Source organism: Orcinus orca, chromosome 1 (assembly GCF_937001465.1).
Source record: "Orcinus orca chromosome 1, mOrcOrc1.1, whole genome shotgun sequence".
Lineage (NCBI taxonomy): Eukaryota > Metazoa > Chordata > Mammalia > Artiodactyla > Delphinidae > Orcinus > Orcinus orca.
This window is the reverse complement of record NC_064559.1, coordinates 167665988-167691876: the sequence shown is the minus strand read 5'-3', so window position 1 is coordinate 167691876 and position 25889 is coordinate 167665988. Positions and strand designations below refer to the sequence as shown.

The 25889-nt window shown below is 45.8% G+C and overlaps 1 protein-coding gene across 1 annotated transcript; it reads left to right on the top strand.

Annotated features, from left to right (window-relative positions):
• Positions 1-6241: 6241 nt before the first annotated feature.
• On the top strand, positions 6242-20571 carry DIO1 (iodothyronine deiodinase 1). The gene is made up of 4 exons (XM_004273826.4): positions 6242-6648; positions 14418-14561; positions 17504-17703; positions 19504-20571. Exons 1-4 carry the CDS (start codon positions 6312-6314, stop codon positions 19570-19572), a joined length of 750 nt encoding a protein of 249 aa, XP_004273874.2. The 5' UTR covers positions 6242-6311; the 3' UTR covers positions 19573-20571.
• Positions 20572-25889: the final 5318 nt, after the last annotated feature.

The following is a 25889-nucleotide window of genomic DNA, read 5'->3' as shown; positions in this document are numbered from 1 at the left end:
TACAACTTAACAACATTTGTGAGATGCAGCAGAAGTAGTACCTACAAGGAAATTAATAGCATTGAAAGCATATATTAGAAAAGAAAGGCCCGGGTTCAATCCCTGGTCGGGGAACTGAGATCCCACGAACAGTGCAGTATAGCCAAAAAAAAAAAAAAAAAAAAGAAGAGGGCTTCCCTGGTGGCGCAGTGGTTGGGAGTCCGCCTGCTGATGCAGGGGACACGGGTTCATGCTCCGGTCCGGGAAGATCCCACATGCCGCGGAGTGGCTGGGCCCATGAGCCATGGCCGCTGAGCCTGTGCGTCCGGAGCCTGTGCTCCACAACGGGAGAGGCCCGCATACTGCAAAAAAAAAAAAAAAAAAAAAAAAGAAGAAGAAGAAAGAGAGAGAAATCTAAAATCAATAATCTAAGCTTCCACCTTAGCAATTTGGAAAAAGAAGAGAAAATTAAATTCAAAGTAGTCAGAAGAAAATAAATGAAAATTAGAGCAGAAATCAATGAAACTGAAAACAGGAAATCAATAGAGAAGATCCATGAACCAAAAGCTGGTTCTTTGAAAAGATGAATAAAATTGATAAACCAGGCTAAGTAAGAAAAAAAGAAAGAAGATGCAAGTTTCTATTATCAGAAATGAAAGAAGGGATATCACTACCAATCCCATGGATATTAAAAGGATAATAAAGGGATACTAATAATTCTATACCCACACATGTGATAACATAGTAAAATGGACCAATTCTTTGAAAGACACAATCTGTGTAAACTTACACCAGAAGAAATAAACAATCTGAATAGGCCTGTATCTTATTAAAGAATTTGAATAAATAATTAATAACCTTCCAAAACAGAAAAAGTACAGGCTCAGATAGGTTCACTGGTGAATTCTACCAAACAATTAAGGAAGAAATTATGCCAGTTTTCTACAATCTCATCCAGAAATTAGAAGGAGAGGGAATACTTCCTAACTCATTCTATGAAGCCAACATTACCCTAATATCAAAACTAGACAAAGACATTACAAGAAAAGAAAATTAGAGGCCAATATCTTTCATGAATATAGATGCAAACATCCTCAACAAAATATTAGCAAATTGAATCCAACAATGATAAAAAATATTATATATCATGACCAAGTGAGATTTATTCCAGATATATAAAGCTGGCTCAACATTAAAAAATCAATTACTGTAATCCATTACATAAAAAGCCTAAAGAATAAGAATCACATGATCATATCAATACATGCAGAAAAAGCATTTGACAAAATTCAACACCCCTTAATTATAAAAATTCTCAGCAAACTAGGAATAAAGGGGGAACTTCCTCAAGTTGATAAAGAACGTCTACAAAAAACCTACAGCTAACATCATACTTAATGATGTTACAACTAGAAGCTCTCCTGCTAAGATCAGGAATAAGGCAAGAATATACCCTGATGGTTTGCAAACTGGCCCCCTTACATGGAAGGCAGGGAGAGACCAAAGAAAGAGGCGGATCACTCCAGATTGGTAGGTGGCAGGATGGTGTTTTAAATAAGCAAGGGGATTTACCAGGCTTGCCTTGGGCAGCCACAAGACAAGCAGATCTCTGAACACACCCACCATTGTCTTAAAAGTTTATACAGAGGACTTAACTGGGTTCAGTCATATATACCATCCAGATGGTCTCAACATCACATTACTATCTCAGGCTGCATACTTGGGTAGCTTCTAGCATGGGGAAGGCAAGCAGAACACACATTCCAAAGACAGGGGAGGAGGTGAGGAGCTTCTGATTGCCCAAGTCCAGCTTACAGGTTAACCAGTGGTCATGTCCTCTCAGTTATCTCTTCCAATATCCCCTCTCACCACTCTTTCAACATCATACTGGAAGTATGAAAAGGAAATAAGTATATACAGATCAGGAAGAAATAAATAAAGCTTTCTTTGCTCATAGATTACACAATTGTTTATGTAGAAAATCTGAATGGGGCTTCCCTGGTGGCACAGTGGTTGAGAATCCACCTGCCAATGCAGGGGACACAAGTTTGAGCCCTGGTCCAGGAAGATCCCACATGCTGCGGAGCAACTAACCCCACGCGCCACAACTACTGAGCCTGTGCTCTAGAACTGGCGAGCCACAACTACTGTGCCCGCATGCTGCAAGTACTGAAGCCGGCGTGCCTAGAACCCGTGCTCCGCAACAAGAGAAACCACCACAATGAAAAGCCTGCGCACCGCAACGAAGAGTAGCCCCCCACTCGCCGCAATTAGAGAAGGCCCGCATGCAGCAACGAAGACCCAACACAGCCAAAAATAAATAAAATAAATAAATTTTAAAAAAGGAAAAAAGAAAATCTGAATGAATTGACCAAAAAACTACTGGAACTAATAAGTGATTATAGCAAATTTGAGTGATACAAGGCTAATGCACAAAAGTCAATTGCTTTCCTATATACCAGCAATGAACAATTGGAATCTGAAATTAAAAATCATAATACCATTTACATTAGCACCCCCCAAAATGAAATACTTAGGTATAAATCTAACAAAATATGTAGAAAATCTATACAAGGACACCTATAAAACTCTGATAAAAGAAATCTAGGAAGAGCTAAATAAATGGAGAGATATTCCATGTTCATGAATAGGAAGAGCCAGTTCTTCCTAACTTAATCTATAGAGTCAACACAATACTGACCGAAATCCAAGCAAGTTATTTTGTGCATATTGACAAACTGATTTCAAAGTTTATACAAAGAGGCAAAAGACCCAGAATAGCTAGCATAATACTGAAGGAGAAGAACAAAGCTGAAAGACTGACACGACTTGACTTCAAGACTTAATTTAAAGATATAGTAATCAAGAGAGTATGATATTGGCAAAAGAATAGACAAATAGATCAATGGAAAGAAGAGAGAGTCCAGAAGCAGACCCACACAAATATAGCCATGTAATCTTTGACAAAGGAACAAAGGCAATACAAAGGAGAAAAGAAAGTCTCTTTGACAAATGGTTCTGGAGCAACCAGACAGCCACATGCAAGAAAAATGAATCTAGGCACAGACCTTACACCTTTCACAAATATTAACTTGAAATGGATCTTAGACCTAAATATAAAACACAAAACCATAAAACTTGCAGATAACACAGGATAAAAACTAGAAGACCTTGAGTTTGGTGATGACTTTTAGATACAACACCAAAGTCACAATTCATGCAAAAAGAATTGATAAGTTGGACTTCATTAAAATTAAAAACATCTGCTCTGAAAAAGACACTGTCAAGAGGCTGATAAGACAAGCTACAGACTGGGAGAAAATATTTGCAAAAGACATAGCTGATAAAGGACTGCTATCTAATGTAAACAAAGAACTCTTAAAACTCAACGATTAAAAAAAGAATAATCTGATTTAAAAATGAGCAAAAGATTGGAACAGACACTTCACCAAAGAAGATATACAGATGGCAAATAAATATATAAAAAGATGCTTAACATCATATGCCATTAGGGAATTGCAAATTAAAACAAGTGGGATACCATTACGTACCTCTTAGAATGGCCAAATTTCAGAACACAGACACCATCAAATGCTGGTGAGGATGTGGAGCAACAGGAACTCTCATTCATTGATGGTGGGAATATAGAATGGTGCAGCCACTTTAGAAGACAGTTCAGCAGCTTCTTACAAAACTAACCATACTCTTACCATAAGATCCAGCAACTGTTCCTTGCTATTTACCCACATGAGTTGAAAACAAGTCCATGAAAAAACCTCACACAGATATTTATGGCAGCTGTCTTAGTCCATTCAGACTGCTATAACAGAGTACCATACATAGACTGGGTAGATTATAAACAACAGAAATTTATTTCTCACAGATTTGGAGGCTGGGAAGTCCAACATCAAGGGCTCAGTAGATTTGGTATCTAGTGAGTGTCCACTTCCTGGTTCCTAGGCAGCCACCTTCTTGTTGCATCCTCACATGGTGAAGGGGCAAGGGAGCTCTCTGGGGTCTCTCTTATAAGGGCACTAATCCCATTCACTAGGGCTCTACTCTAATTACCTAATCACCTCACAAAGACCCCACCTCCAAATACCATCTTTAGGGATTAGGTTTCAACATATGAATTTTGGGGAGATACAAGCATTCAGGCTATAGCAGCAGCTTTATTCATAATTGCCCAAATTTGGAAACAACCAAGATGTCCTTTATTAGGTGAATAGATGAACTGTGGTACATCCAGACAATGGAATATTATTCAACGATAAAAAGAAATGAGCTATCAAGTCATGAAAAAACAGGGAGGTGGGCTTCCCTGGTGGCTCAGTGGTTGAGAGTCCGCCTGCCAATGCAGGGGACACGGATTCGTGCCCCGGTCCAGGAAGATCCCACATGCCACGGAGTGGCTGGGCCCGTGAGCCATGGCCGCTGAGCCTGCGCATCCGGAGCCTGTGCTCCGCAATGGGAGAGGCCACAACAGTGAGAGGCCCGCATACAGCAAAAAAAAACAAAACATGGAGGTTTCTTAAATGCATATTACTAAGTGTAAGAAACCAATCCGAAAAGGCTACATACTGTATAATTCCAACAATATGATATTCCAGAAAAGGTAAAACTATGGAAACACTGAAAAGATGAATGGTTGCCAGGGGAGAGGGAGGGATGAACAGGTGGAGCATAGAGGATTTTAGGGCAGCAAAACTGTTCTTTATGATACCATAATGGTGGATACGTATATATCACATATTTGTCAAAACCCATAGATTGTACACCACCGAGAGTGAACTCTAATGTAAGCTATGGACTTTGGGTGATAATGATTTGTTAACATAGGTTCATCAGTTGCAGCAGATGTACTACTCTGGTGGGATATGGACAGTGCGGGAGGCTGTGCATGTGCAGGGGCAGGAGGTATATGGGAACTCACTGTACTTTCTGTTTAATTTGCTGTGAATCTAAAACTGCTCAAAAAATAGCCTATTTAAAAACAAACAAAAACAGGAAAAAACAAGTGACACCAGGGATATAAGATTGCTTTGTACCTGGCAAAATGCTACATACACATGAGGGTTATTACGGCTTGAAGAGGCAGGTGCCTGCACTTTGTGGGCACAGCATGTGGCATTTGCACTGATATGCTCAGAAAGAGAACATCTTTTGGAGACGGTTTTTCTTTCTCTAAATAAAGTTTGTGTGCTAGAGGCCAAGGTTGACACTTTTTAGAGGTGACAGCCACTTTCCTGTCATTCTTCCTTCTGCCCTAACACACAGGTATGTAAATGTCTCAGGAGGGGTAAACTTAAACTTTGTGAATTAACTCCTTAGAAATTATTAATGGCAGAACTGGCCTGAGGCCACTTCCCCTCTCTGGGCCTCAGTTTCCCTGCTTAAAAAAGAAAGTGGTTTTCGATGTTTTCTAAGACACTTTCCCTCTCTGAGCTTCTGTGATTCTTCTCTCAGTTTCTCCAATGAGCCAGGCTCTCTCTAGCTTGTAGTTCTTTGGACGTGTGGCTCCTTCCACCAGGACCACTGACCCCACTTGCCTGGTTTACTGCTTGCTCTTCTGTCTTTCTGGTTTCAGCATAGACATCACTTCCTTGGGGAATTCCTCTTGACCTCTCTAAACAGAATAAGCTGCCCCTTCTCCATGCTCCCATAGCCCCCACTCAACCTCCCTCTCTGTACTTAATACACTAAATGGTAATTTTCTGTTTACTTGACCCTTCCCTGCTCTACACTGCACCCTGCCGAGAGCAGAGTGTTGTATTTATTACTCTACCCCCAGTGCTAAGTGGAGGCGCAGTTCCAGATTTCCCAGTTCTGTCTACCTGGAGAGCTTCCAGACACAGATCCTCTGGGAAGGGTTATGCCTCCAGAAACTCTCAACCACCAGCTAGAAGCTGTGAGTGGGAAAAGCATCCTTCAGTAGGAAAGAACAATTTATGTTATTAAAAGACTACTTAACATTAGAACTTACTTATAGCAGAGCCTTTCTAAAGAAACACAGAGTCCCTCTAAGTGTGACCTTTTAAAGTTTTTGTTTTTAAAATTTATCAGAGGGAGAATTTAAGATCTGAAGTTTCCCGGTCCAAGTATCTCTCAAAGGCTAAGGCAAAGAATCAGAAATGATCATTAGAACAGACCTTTAGCACCTGGCTTGGAATTTTCCATTCCACTGACAGGAAGGCAAACACCTTCTGTCCTGGCACCTTCTTCATATCCGGGTTGGCTGCTGCTACCCTGCACCTTTGTTCAGCTCCACCCCTTGTGGCCCGGCGGTTTCTGCTCTGCCCACCAGCCTCAGAGCCAGCTCTGGCTCTGCCACAATGGGGCTGCCCCTGCCAGGGCTGTGGCTGAAGAGGCTCTGGGTGCTCTTTCAGGTGGGCCTGCACGTGGCCATGGGCAAAGTGCTTCTGACACTGTTTCCCAGGAGAGTCAAGCAGAACATCCTGGCCATGAGTGAGAAGACTGGCATGGCTAAGAATCCCCACTTCTCCTATGAAAACTGGATACCCACTTTCTTCAGTGCCCAGTATTTCTGGTTCATCCTGAAGGTCCGTTGGCAGCGACTGGAGGACATGACGGAGCAAGGGGGTCTAGCCCCAAACTGCCCCGTGGTCCGCCTGTCAGGACAGAGGTGCAACATCTGGGACTTCATGCAAGGTCAGGAGGCTGGTCCAAGCTTGAGAGGTGCTTGGATGGGGGTGCTTGATGGGGGTGGGCAGGTGGGTTGGAAAGCCTGAATGCTACTAATCCAGCTGCTTCTTTTTTGACTTCTTGTCCTCTTCCCACTTCCTGAAACTAGCACCTCTCCTGGGTTCTGTTCTAAGAGGCATCGTCCCCTTCCCAGGCAATCAAACCGCAAACCATCCCCACTGGCTGTCAGCTCCTTCAGCACCTCTCTTACTGCACAGTCACTCTGCCTGGGATGCTCTTCACTGCCGCCCCACCCTACCCCCCACCCCACACCTGGTCCACTCTTGCCCAGTGACACTTCCTGAGACAAGCCAACCCCCGGTCCTCTGGCCTACTCCCTCTTCTATGCTTAACATCCTAAACTTTTCTTTATCACACCCATTGTGGTTTGTAATTATGTGTGGGTATTTGATTAATGTCTGTCCCCTTCACTAGCCTGCAGGCTCTGTGCAGGTGGAGATCATGTCTCTAACTCACTATTGGGTCCCCCTGGCTGCTGCTGGCTCATGGTAGTTGCTCAGAAAATATCTGTTGAAGATTCTCTCTCTCTCTCTCTCTCTCTCTCTCTTCCAGGCAAACCAGCTCTATTTGGGTTCTTAAAGGCCTCTCTGGTCAGTTTTCCCTTTTTGTCCTTCCTCCTCCCCGTCTTGCCATCTCTTCCCACCGAACTTGTGGATGGCTGCCAGATTCCCCTTCCACAAGCACATTCCTGGATGACTGGTGCCCCAGCTCACCAACCTTCAGCGGCCCCCATCTGCATTTGGGATGAAACCCAGCCTTGTGCTGAAGGTCCTTCCTGATCTGACTCCAGTTTTTCTTCCCAACTTCACCTGCAGGCTTCCCCTCAGGCCCACTGCCTCCAGATGAACTGCTGGTTCTTTACATCCCTTGTGCTTTCCCTTCTCTTTGCCTTTGCTGGTGTTGTTGGCCCTTCCCCTCTGTCACCAACATTCCTCATCGTCAGGGTCCTGCTCTCGTGCCTCTCCCTGTGAAGCCAGCTCAGATCCCTTCACTGAGGCCTGCTCTCCCTCCCTTCTGAACTCATGGATCTCTGCCTGCACCTCTCCTGGACATTGATCCTTCCTACCCAGCACCCGGCTACCGAAGCTCAAGTGTCATCCTTCCGCCCAGTGGGGAGGCTTGGGACAGGGCTGTGTCTGATTCATCTCTGAATTCTCAGGGTATAGACACAGCAGAGTAGAGAAGGCCCCTGAGGCAGCTGGCTAATCTAGTGATTTTCAAAGCATGTTTTTTGGAACCCAAATCCCACACATGTGCTTTACTACATAGAGTTCCCTGGTCAAAATAGTTCGGGAAACACTGCACACTATACTCTCCTCCTGGAAGTTCATCGTGCACATGAACATATAAAAGGCTCCGAGACACCCTGAAGCTTAAAAACAAACAAAACTTGAAAAAACTTTAACACAGCACTGACTAATTTTCCTAACATACACATACAACTCCCCACTCTCCACCAGAGGAAAATCTTATCATCATCATATTGGTTCCAAAGAACAACCTCTGGGAAAGGCTGACCTGATCCAATGTTTTCATTTTAAAACGGAAATGGAGGAAACTGAGAGCAAAGGTTACAGGGCCAGTGAGAGACCAAGTCAGACCCAGAATCAGGGCTTCTTCACCCTGTTTTTTCAATACACCTCAACAGACATTTGTGAGCGTTCCCTAGGAGCCAGACCCTCAGCTAGATGCCAGGGACTCAGAGCTAGGAAAGAGCTTGCTGTTTTGCTTGAGGAATGTTTGGTTCCACGGAACAGACAGATGTAATAAACAAATCCATACAGTTCCGTGAGGCGGGCAGACAAAGGTATGAACTTTGCCTGCAGGGCTTGGAAGATTTCCTGGAGGAAGTGGCTTTGGAGTTAGGCCTTGAAGAATGAGTAAGATTTTTATAGCTTGAAAAGAGTGTTGCAATCAGACGGAAGGGGAAGAGTTTTTTGCTGATGACTTTAAACCATTGTGCTGAAATGACCTCTATTTATTCAATAAACATTCACTAAGTGACCACTGATAATAAGAGCAATGAGAGTAATAGCTAATCTTTACTGTGCGTCTACTACCTCGTGCCAAGCGCTGTGATAGAACCAGGCCAATTTGCTAACTTTTGACGGTCTAGTGATCAGTTCCATGAAAGCCAACTTGCCTCACGGCCAATTCACAGCATTCACTTGCTTATTTTAACTGTTTACCTTCCAGTGAGCCAGTGTACGTTTTGTTTTTTTCCAGTGTACGTTTTAAAGACTGTTCTATTTGTCTCTGCTCCCTGCTGCTACACCTGAAACTGAAGATGGAGAGAGAAGGAGTCTGAGAGACAAAAGAAAACTCTATTTATAAAATAGAGTTGGCTTTTAGCACATTGGCCCAGAGTCCCCTGAAATAATAGATACTGACAACACAGAAATCAACACAACTGGAAGATCTCATGACTCACAGAGGGAGATGATGGAGCGGGAGAGGGGACCCAGCAGTTCTGGGAGGAGTCAGGTGGGGTAGGAAGGTGGCCAGGGGAAGTTTTCCTGGAGAAGAGGATGGTGAGCTGGTGGTCTAGGGACCGAAGCCTTGAGGTGGGTGAGGAAGAGGAGAGTGGTGACCAGAGCCACGCAGAAGGGAGGAGCAGCAGAGGTCTGATATGTGGAGGGGCTTCAGTCAGTTTGGCAGAAGTGGGGTGTGGGAGGTATGAAGGGGTGAAGAATGAGGCTGGAGCCATCATCAGGGATCAGAGCTTGTGGGGCCTCATGCGTCTTAGCAAAGAGGGTATCCTTTATCCTGTATTGGTGAGTTCTAGAAAGATTTTCAAACAGGAAGTTAGCATGATCAGTTCTGCTTATTAGAAAGACATCCTGTATGTGTTTTGGAAACCCACCAGTTCACTAAAAAGCTCTGTTGTATGCTTTAGGTATAAATATGAACTCATTTGAGAGCCACAGACTGGAAAGTCTGGAAAACTCTTTACAGATAATCTAAAGCAACCTTTACATTTTTCAGATGCAAAGGCCCAGGAAGGTAAAGGACTTGCTCAGAGTCACACAGAGAGTTCTTATAGAGTGAGAACCAGACTTGAGCCTTAGGACTCTCAGCTAGTGTACATTCTGTTGTTGGATAAAACAACAGAGGCTCAGAGAAATTCCCAGCCACCTCTTATCCTCTGCATGTATGTGCACACACAAGACATACACACACTCTCAGACACACAGGTACCGCAAAACATTAACTGGCACGTTGGGGTAGAAGGCAAGTCCGGATGATTTCTTTTCTTGGAAGCTAGCAGTTAATCTGAAACAGAATTTATTTCAGCCCCCATTTAAAATCTTCTAGAATCTCTCCAGGTATACTTATGAGGGGTCAACTATAAACTAGCTTTCTCTGCTGAGAGAGCCTGGCGTAGAGAGTTGATTTACTGGCTTGGGGGTCAACCAGTAAGCTAACCAATGGTGGGTTCGAGTCTAGTGCCACCACAGAGCCGTTCTCCCACTTATGCAAACAAACTGGACTTGACAGTCTTGCCTGATGTTCTTGAACTGGTGTCCTCTGCACTGCGGCCTGTGGACATGGGCAGGCTGCCAGCCCCCGGTACAGCCACCCACTTGTCCCCATCCTTCCTCTCTCTGCTAGCAGGAAAGCAGGGAACTAAGTTTAAACTTTGCCCTCACTACTGGTCATTGCACCCAGACACACTATAAATAATTAAACAAATGGCTCTGCTTCTTCCAGTGTCCTAACCAGTGGATGGTGAATTTTTTTTATCCAATTGAGAACAAAATTCCAGACAGCTCACGTTTTGCACAGGTCCTGACCTTAAATCTCCTCTGTTCTTATCTGAAGGGTGACTCCCTGGGGTCACTGGAGGCCAGTGGCCGGCCACTTGGCCATGACTGGCCTCTGAGCCTCTCCTGCTGTGACCTGGGCAAACCCTGCACATGGGTGAGGATGCGACCAATGGAGGCCCTCTCAATGCCTCCTAGGGCCTCCTATGAGGAAATCTGTGAGACAAGGACGAGGAGAACTTTGTATCTCCAGAGAAACTGGCCTGCTTCCTCCTCAGGTACTGAAAAATGAGGAATATATAAGTAATCATGTTTCTCCTTTTCCTTGGCCACATGGAAACTCGGAGTCAAATATTAGCTCAGTTATAATGAATGCATGAGACCTGTTCTGTGCCTCTCAGAGCGCCATGGTTTTTTTACATTTTTATTTGATATTTTATTATCATATGTATAAATAAATAATTTTATTTATTATATGTATAAGCTGCTTCAAATCCTTTGCAGAATGAGGTGACGGAATAACTAACCCAATAAACCACAAGTGAGTTAAGATGCCCTCTACTCCCCATCCATCAACAAGTCCTGTCAGTTCTACCTTTTCCCCTTCCCCACTGCACACAGACTAGCCCAGACTCCCATTATTTCTCATGTGGATTCCACCAACCCCCCCTAACTGCCTCCATTCTCACCCTCAGTCCTTTTGCCACGGAGCAACCAGAGTGATCTTCAAGTGTAAGCTGACCACTTTTCATCTCACAGCCTACTGTAGCAGTCAGATTTCTGCCTTGCAAGCAACAGAAACTCACTCTGATTTTCTTAGTCATACACATTTACACACGTACAAAGTGTATTAGAAAGATGTTGCAGGCTCCCCAGAATCAACCACAGCTGGAGCACTGGGCCTGGACCATCTTTTAGCATCAACAGTTGGGCCTGGAAGCTGCTGTCACTGTGATTGCCATGGGAATTCATCACCACTATAGGACTCCACCATCCCTGACGGGGCGCTACCACTGGGCCGTGGATGAATTCTACCATCTCAGTAACTCCAGAATCAAAGAGCTATGTGAGAGAGTCCAATCAGCCTGGGTCACTGCCTGTGCCCTGGCTGCTGGGAGCGAGAATGGACCTGGCCCCCCTGCCTTCTACAGAGCAAGGCTGGGCGCGCTCCCCCATTAATAGTACACAAAATATAAATTCCAAGGAGGAAGGAGGGCTAGAGACTGAGCAGCCAAAATTGCAACAAATATCCAGCATCCTTACTTTATCTCCATGATGTCCCCTTGTACCTGGAAGAAAATCCAGCTGCTATACAAGGCATAGGAGAGTTTGCCTGCTTTGCCCCATACCTACCTCTCCAGTCATGTCTCTCATTGCCCCTGGCCTGGTTCCAGTCACAGTGGCCTTGCAGGTCCTTGAACACACCAAGCTCTGTGCTTCTTTGGGCCTTTGGACATGGAGCCCGTTTGCCTGGAATGCTCTTCTCCTGCCTTTGCCCATACGTAGCTGGCTCTTTCCTGTTTCTCAGGATAAATGGCATCTCCTCAGAGGCCTCCCCTGACCCACCTGTCTTCAACGAGGTCACTCCTTTAGAGTCTCTTTTGTGTCACTTATCACAACTTGAAATTACTTCATTGATGCTTTTGCTTGCTTCCTGCCTGTCTCCCCATTAAACAGAACCCCAACTGCATGCAGGCAGAGACCTGCTGCTCTCGCTCTCTGCTGAATCCCCAGTGTGCGGCAGAGAACCTTGCGCAGTATGAGCGCTGAGTAAATGCTTGTAATGGAATGAGAGTGTGCTTGATGTTGGGGACATGAAGAAGAATGAGGGACAGGCCCTACCCTCAGGTGCAATGAGTAGCCTGGGGGATACAGACACAAACCGGCCATGTCACAGTGCGGGACCTGCCATGCTCTATCTAATAGGTGCACGGTAAGGGTTCAGCGATGTCAGCTCTGGTCATAAGTAGCCACGGGGTGCTAGCAGCTCCCTAGAGTTACCCCCAGCCTAGACTGGGGGAGTTACAGAAGACTCCCACCAGGGCTGACTTCATGGGCGCGGGACTAATGAATCATACAGGGTGCCATGTTCAGAAGGGCCCTGAGCTTGGGCTGAATGCTCTGCAGTAGCTGTCTTGAAATTCTTAATAGCTTTATCTTTTTTTTTTAAATGTATTTATTTATTATTTTTTTATTCTTTATTTTTGGCTGTGTTGGGTCTTTGTTGCTGCGTGCGGGCTTTCTCTAGTTGCAACGAGCGGGGGCTACTCTTTGTTGCAGTGCACAGGCTTCTCATTGCAGTGGCTTCTCTTGTTGCGGCATGCAGGCTCAGTAGTTGTGGCTCACGGGCTCTAAAGCACACGCTCAATAGTTGTGGCGCACGGGCTTAGTTGCTCCGTGGCATGTGGGATCTTCCCGGACCAGGGCTCAAACCCGTGTCCCCTGCATTGGCAGGCAGATTCTTAACCACTGCGCCACCAGGGAAGTCCAATAGCTTTATCTTTAATTTGCATTTTGTAAGAGAAGACTTTTCCACAATGGAACATGCCCTGAACGCTTGGAGCCTTGGCTCACACAGGCTCCTGCTTCCCACAGCCCCCCTGCCCCCAACACGTTCTCTAAGGCCCACTCCTCCCCTCCCAGTGCCCCAGCCTATCCAGCCTCATTTCTGCTCCCACCCAGTGACTGCTACCACCTTCTGGCCCCAGAGAGGGCCTGGACCAAGGTATGGGAAAGGTTAGGGTCAGGTGTGGGCATCCCACCGCATCTCATACTAGGGCGTAGAGGTGGTCATCCCTAGCCTGGGCTGACAGCACCATGAAGCAACTTGGCAAGTGACTGGGGGTGACTTGGCGGGAGAAGCTTTTTGCCCCCTCTCCCCTCATCAAGGTGCCTAGCATGTCCCTGCATGGAGGTTGGAATAGTCTGTGGGTTGGGGTGATGGCAGGTAGGAAGATGATATGTCTGGCTCAGTTTCTGTGCTCCTGGCTGGGGCATGGTGTATTGGTCTGGTGGCTGGAGGGAAAGGAAAGCTGGTAGCCAGCAGCCACAAGCACAGAGTTTGGGGGCTCCTGGGTGACTGTGAGAGTCTGCATTCGCCCTATGAATATCCCTGTGTCCAGGGGAGCATGACATTAAGCAGCAACTGAAAAGCAGCATGCCAGGGCAAGAGAGATACTGCACAAGAAAACTTTATATTTTAATGTATTTAACGGCACTTTCTCCCACTTTTTGAACAAGGGACTCTGCATTTTCATTTTGCCCTGGCCCAGCCGATTATGTGGCCAGTCCCCACGCTTCACTCCCCTTTGTGGAGTCTCCTCCACTGCTCCCCACTTCACAGGGAGGAGATGAGAGCTAAGAACATAAGAGCTTACATTTATTGAGCACCTACTATGGGCAGCCCTTTTCTGTTTTAACTTATTTAATCCTTAGAACAATCCTATAAGGTAAGTATTGGTACTATGTCCATTTGTGGGTGAGGAAACTGAGGTGCTTTGAATGGAAAGAGCACCAAATTGAGAATCTAGAAGCCACAATGTTCATTTTAATTCCATCATTGACCTGCTGTGTGACATGGAGCCAGCCTATACACCAGGGGGGAAAAATCACCCACCTTGTAGTATACTGATTACATCAATGAGAGAATAGATGTGTGCCTGCCTTCTAAACCGCATGAAAGGGACTCTCCTTGCCCTTATTTTAATTACCACCCAGTGAGCGCAGGTGGTCTGCTGAGACCACCTGATAGAATCCCCTCATTTTGGAGTGGAGTAAACTGGCTCCAGCCTCTGCTAAATCCCGCGCTCCAGGCTTCCATCCCGCACTGTGCCCTGGCTCCATCTTAGAGGGGAAATAAAGGTAATAGAATGAAAGCGGGAGTGAAGATGGTGCTTGCAAAAGAAATGCTGTGTGTCGATTATGGGTTGATCGTGATTCTATTTGTTTCAGGCAACAGGCCACTGGTGCTGAATTTTGGAAGTTGCACCTGACCTTCATTTATTTTCAAGTTTGACCAATTCAAGAGACTTATTGAAGATTTTAGTTCCATAGCAGATTTTCTCATCATTTACATTGAAGAAGCACATGCATCAGGTAAAAAAGAAAGATATCCTGCCTCCACCTCTTCCCTCTCTCTCTCCCCCCTTTGCTCAAGGTTGGGGGTAGGGAGAAGACGAGGAGAGAGAGAAAGAGCCGCTATTTGTTGAGGACCTACCATCTCCCAGTCCCTGCTAGGTTTACCCACCACTCGCTAACTCCACAGTCTGTGCTCTCAACTAGGCACACAGAGCAGAAAACCTGGAGCGACAGGTCTAGCTGGGAGAGCATCTAACATTCTGAATGGATAAATAGGGAAACCAAGGGAGAGGAGCTAATATGAGCACAGTCACAGGAATTTAGACCTGAAATGGCGGCTCTATAGCAACCTGTGAAATCCATTCCAAGCCTCTCCAAGCTCAAAGGGACTTTGTGGTTCATCTCAGACAGTGGTTCCCAAGCGTCAGTGAGCACCAGAAGCGCCTGGAGGGCTTGTTAAAGCAGACTTCCGGACCCCACCCCAGAGTCTGAGTTAGATCTGGGGTGGGGCCTGGGAATTTCCATTTCTAACCAGCTCCGGGTGACACCGAAGCTGCGGACTGGGGACCACACACTGCTCTGGGCCAGCTTCTACCTGGGGCTGGGATCCTTTCTTCAGCCCCTCATAGGTGATGACTCATCTTCATTACCTCATGGGAAATCTTGTTCCTTTGCTGCACAGCTCTGTTTGTGAGAAAGTCCTTCCTAACGATGGGCAGACATGTCCCTTCCTGAAACTTCTACAGCTTGGTCTAAGCCCCTTGAACTTTATAAGATGGTCAGACACATCCCTGTCTCCCTGATTTTCATGGGGACTGAACACATGAGTTTGGCCCAAGTCTCAAACCCAGAGATTGGAGAAGGCAAGAAGGCTCATGTGGCTGAGGGGGACGAGTCATTTACTCACCCATCTCCCCACAAGATGAGAGGCTGTTTTGATCATCTGTCACCCAGCACCTGGCACAGTACATGTCACAGAGTCAGTGCTCAGTAATAGTTGGGTGAATAAGTGAGCCTTTAGGCCAGTATTAGCCTTGCTGGCTTATCCACGTGTTGTAAGTGTAGAGATTGCTATTGATTCGTTTTCAGCAAAGCTGGTCCCGCAGCCCTTTCCCCAGTGTGGTCCTTAGATCCCTCATGTCTGATCCAACTGGGTTGCTTGTTGGAAATGCGTATTTCAGGGCCCCACCCTAGGCCCGCTGCATCTTAGTTCATATGCACCCAGAGGTTGGAGAACTGCTTGCAACCTAACACTGTGTTCATTTAGCTGCCCATTTCTAGCCTCATGTAAGGCTCTGGGGCAACTTAAAATATTAGCATAGGGTAACAGCTACATGGAGATTCATTAAACTGTTCTCTCTACTTTGATGTATATTTGAACATTTCCAAAATAAAATTCAAAACAAACAGCATAGGTATCAGGAGAGCAAAGGCAAGCACAATGTGCCTCTTTGTTAAATACGCTTTGGGAGAGCAGCTGCCGTCAATTAAAGAAAGAGACCCTGGGCACCTACAGGTGTCTGTGGTCTCCACCGTTGAGAAGAGGCGATGCCTTGATGTTCTCATAGCTGATGGCCAAAGCGCTGCCGAAGCTGATTTACCTGTGGGGTCAGTGCTGCTCAGTCTTTAAAGTGCACTTAAGTCACCTGGTGATCTTATAAAGATGCAGATTCTGGCTCGGTGGGGCTGCGGAGGGGCCTGAGACTTGGCATTTTTACGCAGCTCCCCAGGTGGTGCTGAGGCTGCTAGCGCAGGGACCACACTTGGAGTAATAAGGTGGTAGAGGATCCCGCTTTGATCTCTAAAAGTACACATTGCAACAAAAGGGGTTGGATCCTCCCAGAAATTGTTTCTGGTCCTGATACCTGTCTCCTCCCCCATTCTCCTGGAATCAGACTAGCAGGTTTAACCCTTTCCTGGACCCAGGGCTGTCCACCTCAAGCCACTGAGAAATTTCTCCTGAAAGCTGGGTTTCCTAGGGGAAAGGTACTGAGCAGAGAGGACTCTGAAGCATGGAGCAGGTGGGGCCAGTTCTGCTGATGGACTTCAGCAACTTATATTACCCTGGGAGGCAACTATTAGTATAAATGCAAGCCACGTGGCTTCTGAAAGAACCTTCTACCCAAGTAGAAGGGCAAGGCCAGTAGCAGTTTATGGTTATTTTTTCAACCTGTGGGCCCATTAGCTAATGAGTACCCTCTCTTTAAGTAGGCAGATGGGCACCTCGCAAACGAGGCCAATTGAAAATCCCCTTCCATTTAAAGTGAAGCAGCTTAAATGGGTTTGGTTTGGGGGTGGGGGTGGGGCATCTCCAGAGCAAAGTAGTAGAATACCTGCAGTATAGAATGAAAACTGCAAAAAAAAAGAAAAAGAAAAGAAAACCGGCTTCTTTCCCACCTGTCTGCTATTTGGGGGCAGTGAGGCAAAACAAAGCAATATCTTTCAAGCATCTACTATGAACCAGGCAGAGTACTGGGAATTCTGCAATGTTGTCTCATGTAAGCCTCACAGCCATCTGCAACGTAGGTTCTGTTAATCCCATTTAACAGATGGGAAAACTGAGAATTTAAAGAGCTCGCCCAATATCACACAGCTGGGTGTGTCAGGGAAGGCTTCCTGGAGGAGATGGTGTTACAGCAGTGGTTCTCAAATGAGGGTTATATTTGTCCCGCAGGGGTTATTTGGTAATGTATGAGACATTTTTGGTTGTCACGAATTGAAGGCAGGGGGACGCTACTGACATCTAGTGAGTAGAGGCCAGAGATGATGCTCAGTGCCTTACAACACACAGGACAGCCCCCGTATCAAAGAATTATCTAGCCCAAGTTGTCAATAGTGCCAAAGTGGAGAAGTCCTCCATCTGCAGCCCTCAGTTAAAAGTGTGTGTGGCGGGGGTGTATTTGGCCGGCAGGAAGTAGGTGCCATGCCTGTGGGGCTGCTGTCCGGCCTTTCTCTTACAGATGGCTGGGCTTTTAAGAACAACGTGGACATCAAGAATCACCAGCATCTCCAGGACCGCCTGCGGGCAGCCCGCCTGCTGCTGGACAGGAGCCCCCAGTGCCCCGTGGTGGTGGACACAATGAAGAACCAGAGCAGTCAGCTCTACGCAGCGCTGCCTGAGAGGCTGTACGTGCTCCAGGACGGCAGGATCCTGTACAAGGTGGTGACCTGGGGCAGGGCGCCAGGGAGGGCGAGGACAAAGACAGGACTTTGTATCAACGCTCAGAGAAGGAAACTGCCTTGCCCAAGGCCACACTGCACAGGCTCTGATTTCAATTCCAAATCCTCTGGGATGGGATAGGAGTGGCAGGGTTTGAAGCTGCTAATCCCTGAGACAGGCCTGAACGTGGAAGGGGGTGTAGAGGCCAGAAGAGAACCAACTCTGCAGTTAGGAGCTGGAAATGCTGAAGCAGGAATTCGAGACAGGCATTACGTCCAGGCTTCTTTTCTGGTGATTGTGTCGCCACCCTTCAGTGCTTCCAGCCTGGCGAGGGTGAGGGGAGTAAGCATAGCCTCCAACCCTGTGGGCACTGGTAGCCTCCCCTGAGAGGATGGAAATTAAGTTTTATAGCTGCTGAAGGGACTCAAGCCTTGGCAAGCACATGCAGCCCAGTCATGTGGATGCTCCTCTGCCCTTTGTAATGGAAGTGCCCCCGATTCTCCATTCACACCCTTCGCGATCATGCCGCAGTGCAACTGTTTTCACTCACCATGTTCACGTGGTCAGACAGGCCCTACTCACACAGGTGAAACAAGCAGCAACCTGCAGATGAATCCTCAGGTGCTAAGGGTCACAGCATGAGGATTCAGGTCCTCCTTCCGTTCCTCTCTCCTGTGACAAGGTAGTAAAGTGGCACGACTGAGGCAAGCTAGGTACCGAGTCCCTACCCTGGGAAGCGCTGTAAACACAAACACAAATTTAAAATGGCCCACATCTTACTTCCAGGTGCTCACAGTTGAGGTGATAAGGAAGACACAAATAGAACGTTAACTTGGCCCGAGTGCTGTGAGACTCCAGGACAGGGATCAGCAAAGCTTTTCTGTAAAGGGTCAGATAGTAAATATTTTCAACTTTGTGGGCCAAATAATCCCTGCCGACATGGTTCAGTTCTGCTGTTATAGCACAAAACCAGCACAGACAATATGTACATGAAAGGGTGTGAGACATCAGGACAGATTTAGCTCTCAGACTATAAATTTTCTGAATGTCGGGGAAAGGTAGGCCTTTCAGAGGAGGTGACAACTGAAGCCAGCCACGTGAACATGGTGAGTGAAAACCATTGCAAATATAGGGGAGAGGGTGGGGAGAGGCACTGAGACACATTAGGGAAGGGTGTGAATGGAGAATCAGGGACACTTCTGTTACAAAGGGTTCATTCTGGACCAAGGAGTTTGGCCTACATCTTAGGGCAAAAGAGAGCCACTGAAGAGTTTTGAGCAGGGGAGAGGCACAATCAGATCGGTACTTTAGAAAGATCATGGCCTATTGGGTGAAGAATGGACTGGAGAGAGCAGGGGCTGAGGCCTGGGGGTGGGGGGAGGTGTGGCAGCTGCCCAAACAGAAGATGAAGAGGGCTGAACTGGGGCTGTGGGACTGGAGAGGCAGAGGTAGTTTGATGTAGAGTGGGCAGAACTTGATGAGAGGTGGAGAAGTAGATAAGGCTGGTCTGAAGGTCTGACTGTGGAAGAGAAGCTTATTTGTATAGACCCCTTTTCTCCTTTTAAAACTATTCACTTTACCTGCTCTGGTTTTCCTCCTGCTTCTCTGTCCAGTCTTCCCATTAAGTGTTGGTGCCACTCCACACGGGTGATCTCAACCACCTCATGGGTGCCTGCCTTGACTACACCATCCTGACGACTCCCACATGTATATCACCAGCCCAGATTTCTCAGTTAAGCTCCAGACCTACATATTCCTGCAAGGTGGAAATCTGGAAATGCTGACTCATTTTTCTTGCAGGGTAAACCTGGCCCTTGGAACTACCATCCAGAAGAAGTTCGTGCTGTTCTGGAAAAGCTCCACAGTTAATCTGGACAGATCCCCCAGTTCTAGGTGCTCAACAAGAGGTCTTCTCAAGGCTTGGCTTGCCCCCCATCCCAGCTGACATTTACCTCTTGACCTGTGTCCCCAGCAGAATCACTAGCCCAGATTTTTCTTATCCAAGCAAACAACTGTTACAATGAGAAAATGAAGCTGCAAGTGAGCTGAGTGTTAAAGAAGGTACAACTCCACATGCCCCCACCGTGGAGACCTTGTTCGTTGCACAACGTCTCAGCGTGAGAGCAGGCGCGCTCCCTGGGCTTCCTTCTGAATATCCAGCCACTCCACTATGGCATTCCTTAAATGAAGTAACTTCATTTTACCAAATTTGCCATTTATGGAATTGATAATTTAATAACTAGATTGGTTTTTAGAACTAAGCATGGGGATAACTCCAGGTGTTTAGAGAGAGATGAGGAATTTAAAGAGAAAGGAGTAGGAATGGGAGCAGACAGTACAAATGGGAACGCTTCCCTTGCCAAAAGATTTAAACCAGAAAGTGGTGGGGGTGATGAGAGGTGAGTTTCCCTGGTAATATGTCTTCAATTCTACTGTAGAAGAGGCGGGTACTCACTTTACCATCTTTGAATATATTTCATAGAAGTCTGGCTCTCCATACCCGGGAATCTTCTACTATCTTCACTTACCAAGAGCCACTTGTGGGGAGGACTGGCTTCCTAAAAACATTATAACCTTGACCAAACTAGACCACAGGCAATACAGAGCTGTCATTCAGTTATGCAGAAGCTCATATCTGAAATTCTGCTTCTCTGATTTCTTCACAAGTCTCCTAATGGTCATTTGTGTTAGATTACATCAGACTAATGAATAACCATTGGTATTGATCTGTTTTAACTCTGCCTCTTTTCATATTTGTTTATGATGGCCACAGCCTAAAGTACACACAGCTGTGACTTGATTTGAAAGAAAATGTTTTAAGATGCAGCAAGCTAATACAGAATGATTAAAAAATATCAGGCTAGTTCAGATGGCTTCAGTGCGATATTTACACTGTCTTTTCTAATGTGTGTCAGCTTGTTCTAGCTTTTATTATAGACCAATGTAATCTGATTAGAAAAAATAACATATGTTGGAAGGCCCTCCTTTGGAGGGAAGAACACTCAGTCTCTATGTGTTACCTGTCTAACATGGTTTTGTCTTGTGAGCTCCTTGCCAGAGAACATCCATGTGGGAGTCATATTACGTTCACATGACATAACAGAATGGACTTGGGAAGCATTTTTTCTAACATGAAAACACATTCTCCTTGGCTCTGCCTTAGTTGCCACATGTTATTATTAATGTCGTTATTTTACTTCTTAAAAAATATTTGTTAATCATCTATCAGGCACAGGCACTTTCAGATACGTAGTCTTATTTAATATCTCTGTATATTGCAAAGAGGAGATTATTAGCCCCGTTTTAGAGATGAGGAAACCAAGGCTCAGAGTTAAGTAACTTGTGGAAGGTCTCAGAACCAGTAAGTAACAAGCTGAGATTCAAACCCCATCTCTAACTTCAAACCAGAGTCCTAGCTGTGCTCCCTGCTGACTGTGTGACTTTGGTTAAGCTGCTTTTGTATCTTGAACTATTACAAAACAGGGTATCAATAGGGCCTACCCCACAGAGGACTCATAAATAAAGCACTCAGAACTGTGCCTGACTTGGAGAAAATGCCATCGAAGTGTTGGCTCTTATGGTTACCATCATTATTGTTCCACAACTGCCTCCTTGGGCCCCCTTCAATTCACGTCTATAAGTGCATAGAAATATCCCGGTTTTAAACAAATAGTAGCTGGAACTGAGGAGTTTTCAGAAAGCTAAAATAGATCCCAAACATTCCAATTCAATTCTCTTCAATGTAATGCTTCAGACATTAATTGAGCACTGATTCTTTTCTGGGTGCTGAGTGATGATGCAAAGATGACAAAGTCCAGCTTTGGTCCTCCAGCAGCTTAACCTCCTAGGGCAGGGGGGATGGGGGTGGACATGCACTGCAATAACCATAATTCAAGCTGGACTATGATGGGTTAGAGTGAAGACTAAAGCTCAGAGAGCACAGAGGAGAGAGCAGCCCTTCTGAGCTAGGTGCGTCTAGGAAAGCTTTGTGGGGGTGGGAGCCTCTGGGCTTGGCCTTCTAGAATCCCTAGGACTTCTATAATCTGGGATGGGAGCCTGAAGAGTATGGGAAGGGAGAAGAGCATTCAAGTGGGCTAAACAGCATGGGCAAAGGTGGGAAAACAACCTGCCCAGGAGACTGCAAGAGGTTTGAATTCAGTTCTAATTCATGATCAAGAAAGGGCTTTTCTCTTTGAAGGTGACCTCTCTGGGTCTGGATAACAAGAATGATCTTGTTATCCAGAGGAAGTAAAAGAAGCTTGTTAAAATGTCTTGTCCCACTCTGAGTACAGTTTGCATTCAGAACTTCAACTGATTTGAAGAATCTTCTTCAAAATACCATGCCGGTCTGCTTTCAGTGGGAGGGTTTACGTTTTTAGTTCACTTGTTCTCTAAGGGTGATGACCTTTGTGGTACCTGGCTTTATGTGGGACTCTGAGCCTATACCCCATTCTAGCTGATGCAAGACATTGCCTTATGTGCCTGGCAGGAGGCCCAGGAAACTCAGGCTCTGACTCTCAGAAATTGGCAGATGCCCTCGGAGTGGCCCAGTGACTTTAATGCTTGTTCAACTCCCCAGAGTCAGGCTCTCAACTGGTTCCTGGCCACAGAAAACTTTATTTCTACTAAGTTCAGCCATTAACTTCAAAAGGTGTATTAAAATATTTTATCCAGCATTGTTAGATGTTCGATTCCAGGATATCCAATTGGCCATATAGATTACATCATTGAAAGTCTCAAGTATGCAGTTTTTTGAAGAAGGGCTCGTGGATCCTGTATTCCCTGAAGTCTTACATGCTTCTAATGACCAGCTGTTGTCCTTAAGCCTGAAGGATATCTGGCTGGGTTTCAGATTCTTATGTTTCAGTCTCGACCTCAGAGATCTGTGGACATTGTTCCACTGTTGTCTAGCTGTCATGAGAGGAAAAGTCTGAGGCCAGCCTCATTTATTTCCCCTGGCACTTACTTGCTTTTATTCTGCCTGGAAACTTGTCAGATTCTTTCTTCATATTTGAAGTTCAGTAACTTCACCAAGACGTAGTCTAGTGTTGGTTGTTCTATGTCACAATTTACTGCTGTGGTCTGAATGTTTGTGTCCCCTCAGAATTCATATGCTAAATCTTAAAGCCCAGTGTGATAGTGTCAGGAGGTGGGGCCTTTGGGAGGTGATTAGGTCATGAGGGTGGAGTCTTCATGAATGGGATTAGAGCTGGCTTGCCCTCTTCCACCATCTGAGGATACAAGAAGTCTGTAACCCTGTAAAAGGGCCCGCACCTGACCTTGCTGACACCCTGATCTCAGATTTCCAGCCGTCAGAACTGTAGGAAATGTTTCTGTCATCTATAGGCCACCCAGTCTATGTTATTTTTGTTATAGTAGACCTAAAGGACTAAGGTAAATACAATATCCTCTTTTGATCTTAAGATTTCTTTTTTTTTTTTTAAATTTCAAGGACATTTTTTGTTGCCTTGAACATCTTCTCTGTTGCTTTTGTTCTATTATCTTACTCACGGACTATAATTATGGGTATGTTGTATCCTTTTTTCTTCCATAACTATTATCTTCTCCATAACTTTTAAAATTTTTGTTCTTTTCGATTCCATGTTGTGATTTTTCTCAAAATTTTTCCTCTGATCCTGATTCTTCTTAAGTTGGGTTTGTTATTGTTCCAGATACGGCTTGTTGGTTCTCACTCTTTCCTACTCTTCCACACTCTCCTCTGGGTTTCAGGAGGTAGAAGCCTGAACACTGCATTTTGGTTAGGTTCTGCCGATGCAAAGCACTGGTGGAGATCGAAGGTGGGCAGAAGGCAGAAGTCATTTTCTCCATCTCTGGCTGCAGGGATTGCAGGAGACTGTGCATGGTAGCTGCTTTAGGATCACCAGCCATGGTGGTGGAGTGGCTTCTGTTCAGAGGCAGTAATGGTGCTTCCATTGATCAACAGTGAGTGTGGCCCATGGGCTTCAGCTCTGGGTTACATTCTCATCTTCTGTTTGTTTTCCCAGACTTTTCAATACTTTGTAACAAATTGCCTGCATTATTTCCTTCCCAGCTTTAACTAAATATCTAGATTGATTTCAGTTTTCCTAACTCAATGCTGACTGCTACAATTATCATCATCATCCCTTTGCTTCTTATGTGGCTTTCACCTCTGAAACAGTTTATTTTTCTCTTCCATTTCTTTTCTCAGCTCTGCCAGCTCAATTTTCATCTTCTGCGTCTTCTTTTTCTTTAAATCTTCGTACCTCTTTGAGCTCTCTGTCTTTTTTTTTTTAATTAATTTATTTGGCTGTGTTGGGTCTTAGTTGCAGCATGTGGGATCTTTCGTTGCGGCTCATGGCTGTTTGTTGCGGCAGGCAGGCTTCTCTCTAGTTGTGGCACGTGGGCTCTAGAGAATGCGGGCTCAGTAGTTGTGGCACGTAGGCTCTCTAGTTGTGGCGAATGGGCTCCAGAGCGGGCGGGTTCAGTGGTTGCAGCACGTGGGCTTAGTTGCCCTGCAGCATGTGGGATCTTAGTTCCCCGACCAGGGATTGAACTCTCATCCCCTGCACTGGACCACCAGGGACATCCCTCTTTTTGACTTTTTGAGAGATAACTATTGGGTCTCCATTCTTGATGTGTCCTTTGTGTAATTTCTGTTGCAATGAGTGTCCTGTAACTGCCTTATTTTTCTGGGCCCCCCTCCCATCTTTTTGTCTTATAGTTTCTAGTCATAGGTCCCTATAGCACAATGGTTCTCAAACTTTGACATGCATCAAAATCACCTGGAGGGATTGTTAAAACAGATTCATGGGTTTCCCCCGCCAGAATTTCTGATTCAATAGATCTGGCGTTGGGCTAGGGAATTTGCATTTCTAACAAGTTCTCCGATGAGGAGGAGGTTGCTGTTCCAGGGACCACACTTTGAGAACTATTGTTACTATAGATGCCGTCAGTGTTCTGCCCAGATCCCTTTTCCACATCAGTGCATCCATCTGCCAGCTGCTGTGAGTGTTGGCTGCTAATGGTTCACAAGTGTCTTTTCTCCTGAGAATTGCTCTAAGTGACAGGAGCTACAATGCCTGAGAGGTTATGTTCCCCTGAGGGTGGCCCATGGCCAATGACTGATGGATTTGAGAGCACAAAGGCCTGGTCCCTTGCCTCCAAGTTGGAGAGCATACCTCTCTGGTGTCGTTCATGCTCCAAAGCTCCCTGTGGCATTAGGCTGAGGCCAGACTTCAGCTGAAGCCATCTTTGATTAACTTTCTCCCCTGACCTATTCTGCTTCCGGAGAGCACTCCCTCAGTAAATCACTCTTGCAACCATTCCTCTCTAAAGCTCTGTTTCTAGAGACCCTGACCTAAAGCAGTCCTCTTCTGGATCTTTTCTGATTGCTCTTTTTAAATAGGGCTTGTTATTTGCTGAAACATAATATAGAAAGAGGAACTGTAAGCTAGGGCAATCTGCAACTTTGATTTAGATTGGTTGTCTTGAATACTCTCGTTATTTCCTTTGCAATGGGGCTCATACAGCCAAGGTGAGCTGCCTTCTCACCACCTGCTCTGGACTTAATTGTGCCCTTCCCCCACCCCCATTCATATGTTAAAGCCCTAAGCCCCAATGTGACTTTATTTGGAGGTAGGACTCATTCAAGGTTAAATGAGTTCATGGGGTGGGGGGGGAGGCTGATACGATAGGATTAGTCATTATAAGAAGAGACACCAGAGGGACTTCCCTGGTGATCCAGTAGTTGAGAATCCACCTTCTAGTGCAGGGGACGCAGGTTTGATTCCTGGTCTGGGAACTAAGATCCCACATGCCGCAACCACTGAGAACGTGGGTCACAACTGGAGAACCCACATGCTGCAACCCACATGCTACAGAGCCCACATCCTCTGGAGCCCACGTGCTCTGGAGCCTGCACATCACAACTAGAGAGGCTGTGCACTGCAACTACTGAGCCTGCGCCACAGCAGGAGAGAAGCCCGCATGCCACAATGAAAGATCCCACGTGCCACAACTGAGACTTGATGCAGCCAAAAATAAAAAACATTAAAAATGATACCAGAAAGTGCTCTCTTTCCCTCTCTCTCCTTCCCTCTTTCCCTCCCTCCCTCCCTCTGTATTTGCTCCAAGAAGAGGTCATATGAGCACACAGCAAGATAGTGGCCATCTACAAGCCAGGAAGAGACATCTCACGAGAAATC